Here is a 20,033-nt window from a genome sequence, read left to right as displayed (position 1 = left end):
AAAAGTGAAAAGCCTGCCAGACCTATTAGCACAATATTGAAGTTGTTAAAGAGCCATTCAAGTGGTAATGAAGCCATTTAACAGGCATTTGACAACCCCCAGGTATATACTCTCAGTTTCTGAATTTACTGACAAAAACAGTTGTGCATTACACAGAACACATCACAGGACACTGTCAGTATCAGGTCGAGTAACAGAGAACACCAACCAGGGAAATAACCCACTTCCTTCCCTGATGAAGGGAGGGACGCACCCCACCCGTGTACTTATTCTCTAAACCAGTACTGACTTGGACACTTAATACATTCCATGGGTGGCGTAGCTGAGCCCACCTATCCACTGACGCTTTAAAAACTCCCACACCCCAATCTGGATCTATGCTGGTTATGTGATATGTATGTACCTCGTAAACCTTGTAACCGATACTTGCAGTTCCCCCATAACCCAAGCCCAACCCCAGATGTACAGTACCTTCCCTCTTAACTTGTGTAAATTTGATTTTAAACATTAACTTTCATAAAAATTTTGAATCTGTTTTTACTCAGAACATGTTAGCCTACAGGACCTTAGTTTAAAATTTGGTTTAAAAATATTTCATTAGTGTGTTGCTGAAGATTATAAAATCACAACTCTAAAAAATCCTTGCATAGATTTTTAGATGCACAATCTGAGTATTCATCTTTAGCCTTAAATGCTAGGATCTTCAGACATACAGTTTTTAAAATAAATCCTTCAAAAGACCACCCTTATCTACAATAAACATGTGAACCCGGGCTGCCGTCAGGCATAGGGGCACCAGTTTAATAACACTGCATAGGGCCCCATAAATCCTAAGGGTGGCCCTGGGTTCACCCTGGTGGAATAGACTGGGAGATCCATCCCCATCTGGATTATGCAATCTGAGAGAATGCATCAGAGACTGAGCCCTGGGAATTTCCCAGTTTTAGAGACACTATAAAGCTGGATGACGTACTCCAAAGAAATCATTCAGAACTACAGGGAGCAGAAGACACCCTGAATTGCACGAAGAAGTTGTGCAGACACAGGTATTGTCATCGCTTTTCTCTGCCGTGGTGCCCTTCAGCTGGGGCGTCTGTGCATCAGACAGCGGCCTCTTCCTTTCTTCTCCCTTGGTTGTCTGTGTGGTGCAGTCTTTTGAGGCAGTTTCCCACAGAAAAGTTAAAACAGAGAACAGCCTGATTTCTAGTTATAGCAATGTTACTTAGTGTTGCCTGGCTGGTAGCTCCCAGTGGGAGGGATAGCTCAGTGGTTTGAGCATTGGCCTGCTAAACCCAGGTTTGTGAGTTCAGTCCTTGAGGGGGACATTTAGGGATCTGGGGCAGAAATTGAGGATAGCTCTTGCTTTGAGGATGGGGTTGGACTAGATGATCTCCTGAGGTCCCTCCCAACCCTGATTTTCTATGAATCAGAAGCCAATCAACTAGAGGAGGCTTTCCTGCAGGGCTGGCTCCCAAATAGCATGAGGAGGGCTAGATGGCACTTGTTCAGATGAATATTATACCTGGAGCTGAATCTAATGTTTTTCCTCTTCCAGAAGCAGCAATGGCCAGAGTACCTGACCCACTCACTGAGCTGATAGGATGTGATAGGTAATTACCAGTTCCTACTCATTCAGAAACTGGAGGTTCAGGTCTGCCCTGTCGTTGTTGGGCTGCCTTTGGAGATGAGTTTATGGACCAGATTCTTAGTTCAGTTTAAGGTGAGGCTGGAGTAATTCCACGGGCTTCATTGGTGCCACTCTGGATTTACACTGGTGCAGTTGTGATTAGGATCTGGCATTGCATCCATGAGCAGATGTTGTGCACAGAGGCTGTAAACAGCCTTCCCCCAGGGAAGGGATAGGAATGAAGGTGACCCATTGCCTTTGATGGGAACAGTGTTGCTGAGTGCACCATTAGATGAGCACATCAATTAGCCACTGTAGCAGTCAAGAGTCAAATCCCACTTGGGTGATGTGGGTGGAGCGCCAATGAAGTCAGGGAGTGGCACCCAATTAATTGGGGTAATTTGGTTTCATGAGTCCAACAAGGAAACACCACCAATTTGAGCCTTTTGGTTAAGGTTAAATTGCCTGTCCTTAATATGCTTGGGCATGATGAGTGATTGAAGGCCCTACAGCTACAGACTGGGAAGAACCAAGCTCTTCCCATCACGCCTACAAGAAGCCCACCTTCTCAGGGCACTCTGCCATCTTTGTATCTTTCTTGTCTGGACAGGTAGCTGTCTCCATTTGGTCTTGTCCAGAAATGAGCTCCCTGTCAGTGCTTAATGATGACTCCATTCAAATGTCCCGAATGTTTGGATGATAAAAAGAACAGTTACTTATATCACAGTCACTGTGGTTCTTCTTTGAGCCCTACTATGTGTGGATCCCATTTGATCCACATGGATAAAGCCTTGAAGAAGAAACCATCTTTTTTTATTACCAATTTCACCAAGGCTAGCACAGATCATGCTGAGCTATCTTTGATTTGTCTGTTTTTTCCCCGCATAGTTACCACCATGAAGTTGACTGTCCCTGCCGGATGAAGGTAAAGAGCCAAGTTTAATTTTGAGATGATTGTAAGATTCGCTATCCTGGGTGATTTCTGATTTAGCTTCAGGGAAGGGCCTGTGTGTTCCGATGTGTGTGTATAGCACCCACATGACGACTCTCAAGGAGGGCTTCTGGGTGCTACCACAATAAATAGCAATGTTCTCTCTTTGGCGTGAGTGGTAGCCAATATTTGGGGGCATGCAGGGCTGTTTCTGTTAAGATGAGCAATGGATGACACAAGTCAGGGATATTCTTTGGTGTAATTTGGGATATTTTCAAAGAATGGACCCGAAGTCCTGTTTCCCTGAACATCACAGAAACAAAAAGAAGCAGGCAGCTTCCTTGCTCAGAAATTCCCAAGTCTGCCCCTCCAATGAGCTCTGTGCCCAAGAAGATCTGCTCTCTGCTTCTTCTCAGAGTCACACTTATGACTGCTTCTCCAGGCTTTCTGCCTTGAAGGGTGTAGTGAAGTGGTCACCAAGGGGTTCGCTGGGTTAGTCAGAGCACAGTCACACTCCACCCATTACTTACTTCCTGTTTACTTATTGGATGTGCTTCTTGTGCACTGAGCAGTCCCTTTTTTACAAAAGAAAGGGCTTGTCTACACTTGAAAGTTAATTCAGATTAAGGTAGGGCGTGAATTTAAAGCACAATAACTATTCCTGATTAACTCCATGTGAGAACACTCTTATTCCAGAATGAGTGCCTTGTTCCAGTTTAGCTTAATCCACTTTCAGGAATAGCTAGCCTGGATTAGACAAACCCTACACACAGGCTGCAAAACCAGTATCCTAGCCCTTGTGTTTGCAATCAGGGAATTCCCTCAACTCTCACAGTTTTTCTCAGGCCTTTCATGTGCCTTGGGCAGTCTCCACTGTTTGTAGCTGTCTCTGCTACATGAAGGGTCTTATTTGCTCCTTCCAGTCTATGAGTGATTGGTACAGCCCTGGGAGTTCATGAGATTTAATGGGATTGTCTTTGGGCTAGACTTACAAGGTGACAGCCATTAGCACCTTTCACACTAACAGTAACGAAAGAGCCACGTGGACAGAAACAAACAGTTCCGGGACTAGATCAGAATCCAGAGCAACAGAGCATGATGTGCAGATTCCCACCCTCCCAGGAACCAGAACCAGGGCCCAATCTGAAGGAGCAGCCCACTTATCCTGCAAAGAGGTCCCCAGACCGATGCTACACTGGTGCCTAATGTGGAAGGTTTAGGAGCAGTAAAGGGGTGTTAGGAAGACTCGGGGCTGGACTTGAGGCTCTGTGCTCAGAAACACTCTGGAGCAGCAGCAAATGGGGCAGTTCTCTGGACTGTGTGATACAGAAGCTCAGACTAGAGGCTTACAATGGTACCTTCTGGTCTTGGATTCTATGAAAGGGTTAACTGGGGTAGCCAGGTTTCAGAGTAACAGCCGTGTTAGTCTGTATTCGCAAAAAGAAAAGGAGGACTTGTGGCACCTTAGAGACTAACCAATTTATTTGAGCATAAGCTTTCATGAGCTACAGCTTTGCAGTGATCACAGTCATCCTGGTCCCTGGTGGCAGAGGTTAAGGTGCTCTGCTGGCCCATCTCTGGAACAGTCTCAGCCCTGCAGGCTGTTGTGGATGAAGGTCGGTTGTCCCTGTGGACAAGGAAGGCTCCAAATAGTGGATTAGACTGGGAGGCTTGGGGGCATATCTAGATCAAACTTAGTTGAAGCTCACATAGGCAGCGGAATGAGAGCATGCACGAGAGAAGTGAGGGGATGTATCTTGTTTTCTGGCTGTTGAAATCACTGCTTCGTTGCCCCACAAAGCTCCTTCTATGACTCCAGTCCTTGTCCCTTCCCCAAGAATCGCTCTCCGTCGGAGTTGGGCAGCCATTGGAAGGCCATTGACCAAGTTGACTCGGTGGCCTTCAGGTGGGCTGCAGAGGTGCCTCAAGAGGAGACAAGAAGGAGGATGAACCGGCTTGCCAGATCATTCACAGACATTGACTTCATGAGGATGCTGGTGGAAGGTACAGATATAGACAGCTTCCTTTTCTGCACGCTGTTTGAGTAGAGATAATCTGTGCGTTCCCAGGCCTCAGGGAATTTTAGATCTAAGATCAGACTCCACTGCTTTCCAGAAGCAGACCTTTCCAGAAGAAACTGAATGACATGAAAAATTAAAAGGAATTAATTTAGTCAGTGCAGTCTACAGGCTTAATGATGTTTAGCAGCACAGAGTTTTCCTGTGTGTGGGAAAACCTACATAGGATGACCTATAATCTACATTAAGGGTACAAAAAAGAACGAAAGCCTCGGTGAGAGAGCACAGAGTGTGTGTCTCTTCTGACTATCTGCATTGAACTGAGCGCACAATGGATGCTGTCTCTGCAGGTGGAAAAGTGAAAGCAAAGGTACACCAGTTTCTTAGCCAAATATGCCACGCAAAGGAGATGCACTGTCTTTACTAACCAGTGCATCTATTCCAGGGTGTGGGGGACATGTCCCAGTGAGAGATTTCAAACTGTGTAAGACCCTACAGAAAGATAAGAGGGGCCAGGCCTGTTAGTGACTGAATAGTGGGGAATTCTGCAGCTCTTGTGCTATGGGTAACCCGGGGAGGGGAAGGGAGGAGGGGGAGGGCCTGATTCTCTCCTCAAACCTATTTTACACTGATGCAAACTCCATGGACTTCAGTCAAGCTGCTCCTAGATTCCCAACGGGCTAAGTGGGATGAGAATTAGGTCTCTCAAGTTTGAAACCTGGGGCCCCTGCAGCAGATACAAGTGCCTCTTGCCAGGTGTAAATTCTGAATCTGGCAGTTGCTGTGTGTGTGACTCTGTGATCTTGGTCGTCATGCACTCCACGTTTTCAGATCCCGTGTCCTTCAGCAACAACTCCTTCACGCATGCAGAGACCTTCATCTACAAATACACCCGCTCCAAGCTGTACGCAGTCCAAGATGAGGAACACAAGAGTTTTGTCTTGCGGCGTCACGGCAGCCAGGCCCAGCTGATGGCAGTGCATTTACAAGGCCCCAATATCAGCAAAGCAGGTAAATTACAAAATATTTCTTTCCTCTGGCCCCACCCCCAGTTTATCTCCTCTTGCTCAGTTACCTACTGATATAGGTGTGAGGTTCTGGGGATCACCCAGACCAGCGAGGGAGTCAGTCACCGCCTGCCTGGGTAATTTTGAGACCCTTAATGCTGGGCTGCTATGAGTGAGAGCTCTGACACCAGTAGTTGGCCTTCAAGCACAAGGACTCACCCTCACTTCTACCAGCCTAGTTACTCCTTGCAGGGTGACCTCAGCTACCCCTTCTGGTCCCAATTCTCCCCAGATCCATCTCCCTGAGTTCTTAATTACAGACACTTGGACTTTTCCACTCTGGTTCATCAACCCCGAGGGCATGAAACTCTCCCCCGATTATCAGTTCACTCTGGGACACCTACACTCTGCACAGTTTGGACACCAGAGACCTGCCTGGATTAGAAATAAACAAACAGTTTATTGAATAGAAAAATCATAGCTTCCGAGATTGAATAGTGCAGAAAAGTAAACGCTGACAAGTTACACAGGAAACAAATGTAAAGATGCAATCTCAGGCTTTACACGTCTACATTGGCTAAATTCCCTTTTCTAATCCAAGTTACCATGTGCCCTCTGTCCTAGAAAGGATCCAGTGTTTCCTGGACAGCACCCCACTGCAATGTTAGTCCTCCCTTTCTGGATAAAAAACCCCAAAACCAGGCCTGTTTCTAAACAGGGCATGTCTACACTACAATCTTAAGTCGCCCTCTGTAACCGTCAGTCATGGAGGCCGATATCCTTGTAAAGTGGCAGCATAGACAAGCGTAGACAAGGCCTGAGATTTTCTTTTTGGCTTCAACGGCTTTCCATTGACTTTAATGGCCCACCATTGTGTCTTCCTAGCTGGACAATGGATGGGTCCTTGAAGTTGGTTTTGTGTAAACAGCTAGCCTGGGGAGGCGCCCGGCCCTGCTTTATTGCTTCACTGCCTGTGGCAAGGGGATGCTGCAGCTGCACCACAGTTACAGTGTTCTACACATGCACACATGTGTCATTCGCAGCCGTAACCTGGCTACAGATCTCTTAACTACCAGCAAGTTCGGAACATTACAGGCTTTCATAAAAGATCTTGCTTGACATATATTTACACACTATATCATTGCGCACAACCAGTTGATTCAATCGCTTATTCTTTGGGCTTCATCCCTCTTGTTCTCCCCTCAGGGTGTGTGATGGGGTGTACACACCCCACGCTGGACCAGAAGGGGTTAAAGGGTAATACTGGGCCCGGAGCGTGGGCCGACTGGAGAGGAAACATACAAGGGAGCAACCCAGCTCAGAAGAGGGAGGCTGGGGAGGAAGATGGACCTACTCTGAGGGTGCCAAAGAAGCCACCCTGTGAGAAAGATGGCTGCGCGCTGAGCCCATTGGGGCTGAAGCTTTAATTGTCTTTCCTTTTCTTTTGCAATCCTATATTGGACTTGGAGGTGTGGGGGCGATGGATGGTAGGAAGTGACCCAGGCAGGCAGCTCCGAGGGCAATCCAGAGTTCCAGACACTGTGGTCTCTCATGGGGCCCTGGGTCAGTGCCCAGGGGAGTGGGCTCCCTTGCCAACTGCATTTGGTGCTGGAGGTGCATAAATCTAATTTCTACCCCTGCCAAGTAAGGGGAGGGTGAGGACAGTGAAAACCCTGAGGTGAAGCCACATCCACGGTAAGGAACTGGACTGAAAGCCCTTCCTGCTGGGAGGTGTGAGACTGGAAACTGGGTGCATTACCCACTAGGCCACCTGGTCTTCTGGGGACTCTGTTACATCTGGTGGAGAATTCAGGCACACTAGTGTCCCAGGCCTGATGGTAGGCCAGAGAAAGAGGGGAAGTAAAACCAAAAACCAGAGATGGATTTGGAGAAACTGCTGAAGTGAGTCCTCCTCAACCAGCAGCAGCAGCAGGTGGCCCAGCAGCGGGAGGAACAGCTGATTAAGGAAATGGCAGAAGCACAGCAGCCGCTCGTCCGGCAGATGGCGACGCTCCTACAGCCATGGAGGGGGGCTGCTGACCTAGTACCACCCATCCCGGTAAAGCTGACAACAACGGGTCCTGTAGACAACCTAGAGGCATTTCTTGTCACATTCGAGAGAGTTGCCATCACGGCCCAATGCCTCAAGGGAAACTGGGCCAGCCTGTTGGCCTACTACTTGACAGCGTGCTGGGCCAGGCAGCGTACTGGCTACACTCATCCGAAATACCTGAACATCTCCCCTGAAACCTACCTGCAGCAGTTCTACCGCCAGAAATTCCCAGCCAAAGCCTGACCCCGGACAGTCACCCACAATCTGAAGGATCTTGGCTGGCATTGGCTCCAGCCCAAGGGATGCCTAGGGGTTCAGGTAGGAGAGAAGATCGTCATGGAGCCGTTCACTCAAGTTCTCCTCCGGGGCGGGGGGTGGGCGGAGTGAGTGGGTGTTAAGACATTGACTGGAAACCTTGGCAGAGGCAGAGGCTTTGGTGGAGAGTTACCTGATGTCCCAAGTCAGCCCTGAGTGCCCCCGGCCCTCATGTACCCCCCATATCATGCTGAGGGTACCTAGAGGAACTTGGACACCCAACCCTAGTAGAGGGGGTCCAGAGGCCAAGTGAGGAACCCAGAAGCCTGCCCTCAGCCAGCCAGGAGGGATCCAGGTGCAACCGAGTGGCCATATTCAAAGGGAATATCAACAGTGGATCCGACTTCTCCCACGGGTGGCCATTCTGTATGTGGACAGGAAGGCCATTTCAGAAAGGAGTCCATTCATGGACTGTAATTATGGTCAGGCCTGGGCAGCTTATAACAGGGCTCAGAAGAGAGGCCCAAGGAAAATGTTAGTTCCCATGCAAATGGATGCAGTATCAGTACAAGGACTGATGGACTCTGACTGTCGCCAGACTTTAGTCGGGGGACAGCTGGTGATGCCGAATGGTAAATCTGGAGTTATGATCTACCTCCAGTGCATCCATGGAAACATACACCCTACCTGACGAGAGAAGTATGACTGACTGTGCAGAACGGTGCAGGTAGGAATGGCCAAAGACCTGGCCTACGTGGTCATACGCTGGCTCAGTTGGTAGTTTTTTTGAAGAAGTCACATCCATCCTCTTTGAACTGCCCTTCTTACCACTGACCCCCACCCTCCACTTGGTAAGGCAACTCTCATCTTTTCATGTGCTGTATATTTATACCTGCCTACTGTATTTTTCACTCCATGCATCTGATGAAGTGGGTTTTAGCTCATGAAAACTTATGCCCAAATAAATTTGTTAGTCTCTAAGTGCCACAAGGACTTCCGTTGTTTTTTCAACGTGTAGCGGAGCACATCCATAGAAAGTGCCAAGCCAGAGCAGGAAGGCCCAGGAAGGCAGGAGATGGCCACGGTGGCTGAGAAGGGGCCTTGAGAGGAGAAGGCTCCAAGGGAAGACAAAGACCCAGGAGAGTGATCATCCTTGTGGGGAACGACCATTCTCTTGAACCCAGCTGGAGTAGTAGGGGCTCGCTGCCACCTCTCCACCTTGACCTGCTGTCTAGTGAGGTAAACTTTGTGGAAGAAGAAAGGAATGAACCAACCCTGTGTAGGGTTTATGAGCAGCTCGCCTGCCCAGCTGACAAAGTATTAGACTCTCAGCAGTTGAAACAGTGGCCCCATTTCAAACTGGTAGAGGAGGAGACCTATCAGGAATTGAAAGATCCCAAGGTGGAGGAGGTAAGAATGCGCTCTGAGGGCCAAGGAAGTTTCAAAGAGGGGTGCTTCAACTGGCCATGCAGCACCATGTGGGGGGTCATTAGGACAAGAGAAGACTCTTAACAGAGTGACCACCAAGTTCTCCTGGCTGGGCGTCCATCCAGAAGCGTGGGACTATTATGCATCATTCCCTGAGTGCCAGTGGATGGGCCAGAAAAAGGTTCCCCCCAGTAACACTACTCATTGTAGGGGTACCCTCTAATCTGGGGGGCCCATTAGAGAAGTCTGCAGTGGGGCACAAATATATCCTTGTAATCTTCGACTGTGCCACCAGCTACCCTGAGGCCATTCCCATCCGGTCAGCAATGGTGGCTGTCGATGCTAATGAACTCACAGAAGTATTTGCCCAAGTGAGGCTCCCCAGAGAAATACTAAGAGAGCAAGGGACGAACTTCACCTCCCAGTTGATGAAGGAGCAATGCATGGTGTGCCGGGTCTCAAAGTCGGGCCTGGGAGGCCCAGACAGCTGCTGCATCCTGGCCTCCACCCAGAGTCCACTGAAACCATGTGGGCCCAGGAGTTACTAGGGCTATAGCCTCAGCCAAGATTCCACCCATGGGAGCCCTGATTGGAGGCTCTCCTGGCTCCACCGTTTGGTCCAACCATGCTAAGCCAGAAGGAAGCACAGGAAGCTCGTCTGAGAAACAAGGTGGTTTCCTGTTGTGGCTGCATTGGGCCCTGCTTGTGCCTGTCTCCTGCACTGCTCCTGGTTCCTACCTTTGCTCCTGCCGTATGTCGACCTACCTATGTAGTATAGACCAGGCCTTAGGTTGACCTAATTATGTCAGTGTGTACACTACAGCCTTGCTCCAGCCGATGTAAGTGCCCTACTACACCGACATAAGAAGTCCACCTCCACGAGAGGCGTAGGGCTTATGTCGGTGATGTTAGGGTGACACAGTGTCTGTGTAGACACTGTGTTCCAAGCCGTGAAATTGACAAGAAAGCCCTGCTCCCCAGCCAGGCTGCTGCACACTCGATCCTCACCTCTCCTCCAGTTCCTGCCCTCACACCTCGCCACCAATCCTCAGTGACCAGTCCTGGCTCTGGCCTCTGACTTCTGACCCTTGACTCTGACATTTGATATCTGATCCTGGCTCTGACCCTCAGCTTCGATTTCTAGTTCTGACTCAGGCTTGACCCCCTGGTTCTGATAACTGGCAGTTGACTCTGGTGCCCTTGGCTTTATTCCCCAGTCTGTATGGCTGCTCCGCCCATCGAATCTGACTCCTGCTCTGACTACTAGACCAGACTGCCTACATCCCAGTCCATAACAACCTGGTGCTCAGTCACCTCCTGGTTGCTGCGGAGCTGCGGTCTGATCAGCTTCTACCTGAGCAGCAGTCTCCTGTGGGAAAGTAAGGTCTGGCTGGACAAGGGTTATTCACAGCCCTGATTCACCTTCAGAGTAGGTCCATCCTATGTACTGAATGAGGCAAGGCTCCTGTGGAAAAAATAGTAGGTGATCAGGTAATTAAATACGATCATAATGGATATGGGCACAGGGGCCGAATTCAGATTGCAACAGGCATTCTGGCATTTCCTACCTTTGGAGTGCTTGACTTTGCAACCTCTAATGTTCTTTTAATGTCATTTTCTGCACGTGATTATTATTAAGATCTGATTTTCCAACCCCTGTTTCTTCAGAGTATTTTGTCTTCAGGCACAGTCCCACTGAAGTGGATGGCGTTACTCAGATGAGTAAAAGTGCACAACTGAACCTCTGATGTGCAGTTATTTTTAAAAGTGCTATCAGTGTCACCGATAAAGTGATATGGCAGCTATTGTGCATGGATTTCAGGTTCGTCACTCACTATTTATAAGTGATGGTGCTTCCCAGATCTTCACAGGCAGACGGGCTGCTTTTTTTATTGTAATTGAGTCTGGATTTCCTCTTGCTTTTCTCTTCCCAGTGAAATTAAACCTGGATTTATATCGCTCACCGCACACCTCCCCAAAGCGCATCAGTCCTGTTGCTATGAACATTGTGGAGAGTAACGCTGTGGAGAACAATCTGTATCTGTGCTGTGTGAAGGCTGGAGGCAGCCCTGCACTGCAGCTGGAGGTGAGTGGGATTAGCAGATCCACATCTCCAGTTTTGATTGATACCTTTGCATGGGACTCACTGGTTCCCCAGATACTGTTTATGATTGCTATTATCATTTATTGCTATTACAGTAGCTCCTTGATTCTTCATTTGAGATCAGAGCCCTGCTGTGGTAGGCACTGTGCAGTAACGTAATAAGAAGGTTCCTTCCTCAAAGATTTTATCATCTAAATACAGAAGACAAAGAGTGGGAGGAGAAGCAGAGATAAGAAGTGACTTTCAAAGGAACCCAGGTCTCCTGAATCCCAGTCCGTCGCACCACACTAATTCATTAGATCATGTTGTCTCTTGTGCCCTTGGGGTATGTCTACACTGCAGCTGGCAGTGAGTCTCCTTGTGTGGGTAGACAGACTTGCCCAAGCGGGGTTTGAGCTAGTCTGCTAAAAAGGGGAGCTTGGGCCTCCAAGCCCAGCCGACCCCCTGGTTCTGAGCCCAGGGGGCTAGCCCGAGTCTCTGCCGGAGCTGCCATGTCCACATGGTTATTTTTAAAGTCGTAGTTTGAGCAGAGCTAGTGCAAGCCTGTCTACAGTACTGGTGGGCTTGCTCCCAGCTGCCGTGAAAAACGTATCCTTAGTGATCAAGGTTTACAACTGCAGCCATGCTTTTGCAGCTTCTGTGTAGTTCTGTGTAGTCTACCTTTGGGACTGATCCTTCTTACATTGAAATCCCATTTAATAGGAGCAGGAATAGGTTCCTTGTTTGGTGGACAGTCTTTCTCAGGTGTATGAAACTCCTGTGATGTCAGGGTCAGAGTTTCCTGTCTATGTGTACCAGGTATTTTCATTACAATCAGAGGGCCAGCATTTCACACCCACTTTGCACTGGTGTAAATGACAGCCCAAAGTGGAAGGCAGGGGAGAGTCAAGCCCAGTGTTTCCTTGGACCAAATTCTGCTCAGGGATACCCACATCATAGTTGCATAGGCACAAGTGAGAGCAGACGCTAGCTCTGTGTCCTAATTAGAAGCCCCTTCTCATATTCATCCCATTGCAGGATGAAAGCCTTGGAAAGAGCACCCCTGTTTCTAACTGGCCTCTGTTATTTCTCATAGAAGGTGAAGGAGCCTATGAAGGAGATCAGGACCGGGGATCAGGAGCGTTTCCTCTTTTTCAAGACCAGTTCTGGTTCCACTTCCAGCTTTGAGTCAGCTGCCCATCCAGGATGGTTCCTCAGCACCTCAAAACTGAACGACAAACCTGTCAGGATGGTGAATCAAACCGGAGAGCGGGACATCACTGACTTGTATCTGGTTGAAATCTAATCCCCAGCCAGCAGTTACTGGTTTAGAACTGAATGCTTGTATGTACTATGTACAGTAGGAGCATAACTATTTATGGGATCTCAGCAATTCCATATTAATTCAGTTTTATTAATTAATTTATTCATTAAAATTAATTAATTTAATTGTTGGTTTAAAATTAATTAAATTGAATTGTACTATGTATGTATCTTGTGAACCTTGTAACTGATACTTGTAATCTCTCATAACTCAAGCCTGACCCCAGATGTAAAGTACCTTCCCTCTTAACTTGTATAAATTTGATTTTAAATATTAGCATTAATTCCATATTAATTCAGTTTTATTTATTATTAATTATATAATAATGGTTATTATTACAGTAGCATCTAGAGACACCAGCCACGATGGGATGTCTCATTACTTTAGGCACTATACATATACTTTTCTTCCCTAATTATTTATAGGGACACTGTTAGATCAAATCCTGCCTCTGCTATTAATTGTTAGGTTTTTGTGGGTTTTTAAATAATTTTTACAACATATCAATAGAAAAAAAATTGTCTTTTTAAATTCCAGTGGAAATTTTTTTGTGGAGGGTGGTTATAAGCAAATAAACCAGCCCCTGCAGTATTTGCAACCAGCATTGGTGTCTAGGGAGTTGAAAACCAGAAGGTGCAATTGGCTTGAAACTGATTTGTTACTAATGTGTAACCGACTAGTCTTTTTTCATTGTCTGAACTGAAATGCAAAGAGAAAGCAAACAGCATGAATGGGAAGTCCTTTACAGTTTCTTGCAGTTTGAGTAATCTAAGGTTTATATATTTATTACAAAACTGTCAATCTCAACAGTATGTGGATTATAAAGTAGAAATGTTATGTTGTAGAAATTAAGTTATAGTAATTGAGTATTATATTATTATTTCTTTATTTTTTATAAAGTTGGTATTTAAAAATTGTTAAATCCTTTTGTTCATTTTGGACTTGAATGTGGGGAGGTTGACCATATGCAATTCTTGCTGAAAATCCTTAGTGACTGAATCCTGGGTTTCTAGGTGCTTTTCTATGAGAGCTGGATTTTTTACGCCCTGGAGAAGGCCAATGAAGTAAACTCTAGCCCAGGGGTTCTCAACCTTTTTCCTTTCTGAGGCCCTCCTACCCCCCAACATGTGATGAAAACTCCACAGCCCACCTGTGCCACCACAACTGTTTTTCTGCATATAAAAGCCAGGGCCGGCATTAGCAGGAAGCAAGCAGGGGAAATGTATGGGGCCCTTCAGCCCCGGGTGTTGAGGTCAGGGCAGCATGGGCTTTCTGCCCTGGGCCCCAATGAGTCTAATGCCAGCCCTGTTTGGCAGACCCCCTGAAACCTGCTCAGGAACCCCCAGGGGGCCTTGGATGCCTGGTTGAGAACTGCTGCTCTAGCCCACCCAAAGGTTAAAGAGGCTTAAAGAAAATCATGGGAGTTGTGATAAAATTGCGAGAGGCCTGGTCTACACTAAAAAGTCAGATCGACCCAGCTATATCACTCAGCGGTGTGAAAAATCCACACGTGAGGGGCATAGTTAAGCCAATTTAACCCCAGGTGTAGACAGCATTCTTCCATTGGCCAAGCCACCGTTATCTGTATGCAGTGGTGCCTGGACGTCCTAATTAGGATCATTGTACTAAGAGACGGCCCGCCACTGCCCCAGCAAGCTCCCAGGCTGTGTGTGTGTGAATCTTTTTTTTCTCTTCAGTGTGATTTGGTGGCTGACAGCCATGGGTGGCGGGTGAACCCCCGCTTTGGGGAGACCTGCTGGCCCCGCCCCTTCCACCCAAGGACTCGCCCTCTGCACACTGGAGCCCCAAACCCCCCCCCCCCCCCCGTAAAAGGAAAAAGCCCCGAGAAGCCGTGGCCCGCCCGCTGCAGCTGCATTCCCCCCCAGCACCAGACTGAGACGCCAGACCCCCGCGGAGGAGGGACGCGGTGAGTAGCGGGGACCTTGGGGGTGGGTGTCTCTGGGAGAGGAGGAGGCACTGTGGCCCAGTTGTCCTGCGGCAGGTCGGCGCAAAGCCTTCCCTGGCCTATTATACCTGCTGCCCATGCTGACAGCATCCCCTGGAAAGTTTGGTTAGTGACCATCTTGGTCGGCTCTGTTATCCCCAAAAGCTGCGTTAGCCATCTGGATGGAGTACGGCAGGGACGTGGCCTGTTAACGGGTTTGTCACTGGACATTATAGAGTCTGATCGGGGTGTGGTGGTTATTTCATGGGGATCTAGCTGTTGAAGAGAGCTGTGTGCCACGCCAGCCTCCTTGGCCTCTGTGTAATGCCAGGCGTCCGGTTTTTGATGGAATGCCCGGTCAAAAAGGGACCCTGGTGACTCCGATCAGCACTGCTGACTGGGCCCCTCACCCCAACCCCCTGCCCCACCCCAGAGCTCTCTTCCACACCCTGAACGCCTTCTTTCTGGCCCCACCCAGAGCCCGCATCCCCAGCCGGAGCCCTGGCCCCCTGCACTCCAACCCCCGCTCCACCCCACAGCCCCCTCCTGCTCCCTAAACCCCTCATCCCTGGCCCCACCCCAGAGTCCATACCCATGCACTTAGTGGCCACAAGGACCTGGCAGCCACCTCGAGGAGCTAGAGCAGGCAGGAAGCCTGCCTTAGGCCACACCCCCAGCCAGAGCCCTCACTCCCTCCTGCACCCCAAACCCCTCATCCCCAACCCCACTGTTGTAGCAACCAGGCAAGGTACTAACAAACTTCAACAGGACTTTATTTTAAAAGTGGAAACGTCTTTACCAAGCTGCTGCTGCACCCTCATTAGTTCTCACTCTGCCTCTTCAACTTCCCCCCTCCCTTTCCGTTTCCTGTCCTTTCAGACTCCCAACAGCCAATGCTCCCAGTTCTAATCATTACAAGCAGCATCTAAATACCACATTCCCTCCTCTCTTAAGAAACTCTCTCAATTAAAATAAACATTGTTGTTCTAACCACAGGAACAAATAGGAAACAAGACACTATACTGTTGGCAGAAATATTACACTGAAAACACTGTAGATACTACATAACATAGTCTAGTCCAGTCAGGTGGTCATCTGGGTCTGATAGGCCTTCTCCCAAGCCCCGGTTCCAGTGCAATGTCTTGTTATGTTGGTACTACGGTGAAGTCACCAATGCAGACTGGGTGTTGGTATAATCTCCTCTTGGTGCATAGGCAGCTGCAAGATAAGAGCATTCCATACCCGCCCATCAGAAAGTCGATAGGTGTAAGGTCCCTTCTTCTCTATGATTTTAAGAGGAGCTGTGAATTTATGGTCCCCTTTGCGTAAAATTCCAGGTTTTCATATTCTAACGAAGGAACCACGCTCGAACTTTGGTTCCTTAGCACCCTGCCGCTTGTCTGTGAAAAGCTTATACTTTGCTTGGTTCTGTTGAACTGTTTTTCTCACATCATCCTTGGTTGGGGCATCAGGTTGTGCCTTTAACGATCCAGCAATGTTCAGTTTGGTATTCATCTGTTTCCCACGCAGTAACTCTGTGGGTGATCTTTGCATGGTGGCATGTCGTGTAGCTTGGTGTACTTGCAATAAATCAGAAGTGAAGGTTATCCACAATCACCCTTCCAGTTTAGCTGTTTGCAAACTCTCTTTCAAACTTCTGTTAAACCGTTTGATTTCCCCATTGGCTTGAGGGTAATATAGGGATGACCTTCTGTGTAAAATGTGTAAGATGACTTTCTGTGCTAGAAAAGTTTTGAACTCCAGGGAAGTAAATTGACTACCATTATCTGAAACCAGTTCTTTGGGGTTACCTTCCCTGCTAAAAACTGGAGAGGGGAACTTAATTACTGTAGCAGAAGAGATTTGCGATGTAAACGCTACCTCAGGCCATTTACTGAAATAGTCTTGTCAAGGTTCCTCCCCCACTCTGAACTCTAGGGTACAGATGTGGGGACCTGCATGAAAACCTCCTAAGCTTACTTTCACCAGCTTAGGTTAAAACTTCCCAAGGTACAAATTACTTTTATTCTTTGTCCCTGGATCTCCACTGCCACCACCAAACTCTAACTGGGTTTACTGGGAAACGTAGTTTGGACACGTCTTTCCCCCCAAAATCCTCCCAACCCTTGCACCCCACCTCCTGGGGAAGGTTTGGTAAAAATTCTCACCAATTTGCATAGGTGACCACAGACCCAAACCCTTGGATCTGAGAACAATGAAAAAGCATTCAGTTTTCTTACAAGAAGACTTTTAATAGAAGTAAAGGAATCACCTTTGTAAAATCAGGATGGTAGATACCTTACAGGGTAATTAGATTCAAAACAAAGAGAATCCCTCTAGGCAAAACCTTAAGTTACAAAAAAGACACAGACAGGAATAGTCATTCTATTCAGCACAGTTCTTTTCTCAGCCATTTAAAGAAATCATAATCTAACACATAGCTAGCTAGATTACTTACTAAAGTTCTAAGACTCCATTCCTGTTCTATCCCCGGCAAAAGCAGCATACAGACAGACACATACCCTTTATTTCTCTCCCTCCTCCCAGCTTTTGAAAGTATCTTGTCTCCTCATTGGTCATTTTGGTCAGGTGCCAGCGAGGTTACCTTTAGCTTCTTAACCCTTTACAGGTGAGAGGATTTTTCCTTTGGCCAGGAGGGATTTTAAAGGGGCTTACCCTTCCCTTTATATTTATGACAAGTCTATTAAGGTGATGGCATAACGGCAGTCAATTGAAGCAGTATCAAAGGGTCCTACAATGTCATTTGCCCCTTTTTCCCATACAGATTCAGGAAGAGGAACAGGCTGTAATGGACGGGTACATGTCACTGCTGTCTTATCATGCATTTGGCAAGTGACACAGGATTTTATGAGTGCTTCAGTTTGAGAGTCCATCCCTGGCCACCAATACAGATTCCATAATCGTTGTTTGGTTCGGACAGTTCTTTGATGAGTATCGTGTGCCAGGTGTATGAGTTTTGACTGTAATTCTTCTGGCACAAGTAGCCAGTGTGTACCTTGTAGCAGACAGCCATCAAACAAAGGAAGTTCATCCCAAACTCTAAAATAAGGCAGCAAAACTGGGTCAAGGTTTTTAGGGTGACTGGGCCATCTCTTTGTCAGAAATTCCCATAGCTTTTGTTGAATTGGACATGCTGAACAAGCAGCTTGAAATTGTTCTCTTGTAAGTGCTGTGAGAGTGCTTGTAATAAGCTCAACCACTACATCCTCATCCTCCGGTGGACCATCTGGTGAAGGCAAAGGCAGGCGAGAAAGGCAATCAGCGACCACATTTTGGTTTCCAGGCTTATATTCCAGTTCGTAAATGAAAGAGAGTAGTCTTGCAGACCATCTAGAAATACGATATCCTGCTCTTCCCAGTTCTTTCGTGGTGAGCAACATCGTCAAAGGGCTGTGGTCTGTGCGCAACTTGAACGTGCGGCCCCACAGGTAAGTCCTCCATTTTTCGGTAGCCCAGACACAAGCAAGTGCTCCTTTTTCGACTGTAGAATATTTCCCCTCAGCATTACTTAGTGTTGTCAGGGTTCCTTCCCCACTGTGAACTCTAGGGTACAGATGTGGGGACCTGCATGAAAGACCCCCTAAGCTTATTCTTACCAGCTTAAGTTAAAAACTTCCCCAAGGTACAAACTTCGTCTTGCCCTTCAACAGTATGCTGCCACCACCAAGCGTTTTAAACAAAGAACAGGGAAAGAGCCCACTTGGAGATGTCTTCCCCCCAAAATATCCCCCCAAGCCCTACACACTCCCTTTCCTGGGGAGGCTTGAGAATAATATCTAACCAATTTGTTACAAAATCATCAAAGACCCAAACCCCTGGATCTTGGAACAATGCAAAAATCAATCAGGTTCTTAAAAGAAGGGTTTTGTTAAAAAAAAGAAAGGTAAAAATCATCTCTGTAAAATCAGGATGGAAAATACTTTACAGGGTATTCAGATTCAAAACACAGAGGATCCCCCTCTGGGCAAAACCTTAAAGTTACAGAAAACAGGAATAAACCTCCCTCTTAACACAGGGAAAATTCACATAAACCAAAAGATAAACTAATCCATATTGCCTGGCTTACCTCTACTGGTTGCAGTATTGGAGACTTGGATTAGGATGGGTTGGAGAAGATGGATTTCTGTCTGGCCTCTCTGAGTCCCAAGAGAGAACCACCACGTAAACAAGGAGCACAAACAAAAGCCTTCCCCCCACCCAAGATTTGAAAGTATCTTGTCCCCTTATTGGTCCTTTGGGTCAGGTGCCAGCCAGGTTAGCTGGGCTTCTTAACCCTTTACCAGTAACAGGAGGTTGCCTCTGGCCAGGAGGGATTTTATAGCACTGTATATAGAAAGGTGGTTACCCTTCCCTTTATATTTCTGACAAGTGTCCTAGAAGTGAGGACAGCCCCAAGTCCATAATCAGAAGCATCAGTAGTTACAATTGTGGGCAAGGCAGGAATGAATAGTGCAATTACTGGACTATGTATAATCAAGTCTTTCACCATTTCAAAACTAGCTTGTGCATCCGTTGTCCACACTAAGGTTGAACTTCTCCGTAGTAATTCGCGTAACGGTTCAATGACAGAAGCATAATTTGGAATGAATTTTGCATGCCAGGAGGTAAGATCCAAGAAGGAACGTAAGGTTTGCAAATCTGTTGGAGGAGGAGCATTTGAAATTGCCAGGATATGATCTGGAACAGGTTTTAATCCAGCCTGTGAAATTGAATGCCCCAGAAAGGAGAGTTCAGTTTGTCTAAATTTGCATTTGGACCTATTGAGCTTGAGGCCTGCTTTGCTGAGGCAGTTTAGTACAGACTGCAGGTTATTGTCATGCTCCTCAGAAGTATTTCCAAACACAACAATATCATCCAGATAGCACTGAACTCCATGTTGATCCTTCAGAATCAATGACATTTTTTGGAAGGCACTTGAGCGAGACCGTATGGAATACATTTAAAACAAAATAGTCCCACACGTGTAATAAATGCTGTGAGGTCTCTGCTATCTTCATGCAACATAACCTGGTAGTATGTGGTCTGCAAATCAAGAGTAGAAAACATCTTTGCTCCATGGAATTCTGCAAATACTTCTTCTATGCAAGGAAGAGGATGGCTGTCAATCACAATAGCTTTATTTGGCTCCCTTAAGTCCACACAAAGGCGAATGCCTCCACCCTTCTTCTGCGTCACTACTATGGGTGAAACCCATTCCAAGGAGTCAATCTCTTCAATAAATGTCCTTTTGAACAAGTTTTCTAAGTTCCTCTGAAACAGCTTCCCTGACTGAAAATGGTAAGCGCCATAACTTCTGTCGTACAGGCATCACATTATTCCGCATTTTAACTTTATGCAGAAA

General features: G+C 47.2%; 1 protein-coding gene across 1 annotated transcript; it reads left to right on the top strand.

Moving 5' to 3' along the window:
- Window positions 1–2,546: 2,546 nt before the first annotated feature.
- LOC311513284 (interleukin-1 receptor antagonist protein-like) lies at window positions 2,547–12,710 on the top strand (the record flags this gene model as incomplete). Its single annotated transcript, XM_084614985.1, has 5 exons — window positions 2,547–2,552; window positions 4,397–4,562; window positions 5,408–5,587; window positions 11,254–11,405; window positions 12,499–12,710. 5 exons carry the CDS (start codon window positions 2,547–2,549, stop codon window positions 12,706–12,708), a joined length of 714 nt encoding a protein of 237 aa, XP_084471111.1. The 3' UTR covers window positions 12,709–12,710.
- Between the last annotated feature and the right edge of the window lie 7,323 nt (window positions 12,711–20,033).

This window comes from Lepidochelys olivacea (assembly GCF_965140295.1).
Source record: "Lepidochelys olivacea isolate rLepOli2 genome assembly, chromosome: 26".
Taxonomy (NCBI): domain Eukaryota; kingdom Metazoa; phylum Chordata; order Testudines; family Cheloniidae; genus Lepidochelys; species Lepidochelys olivacea.
This window is presented reverse-complemented; position numbering and strand designations above follow the sequence as displayed.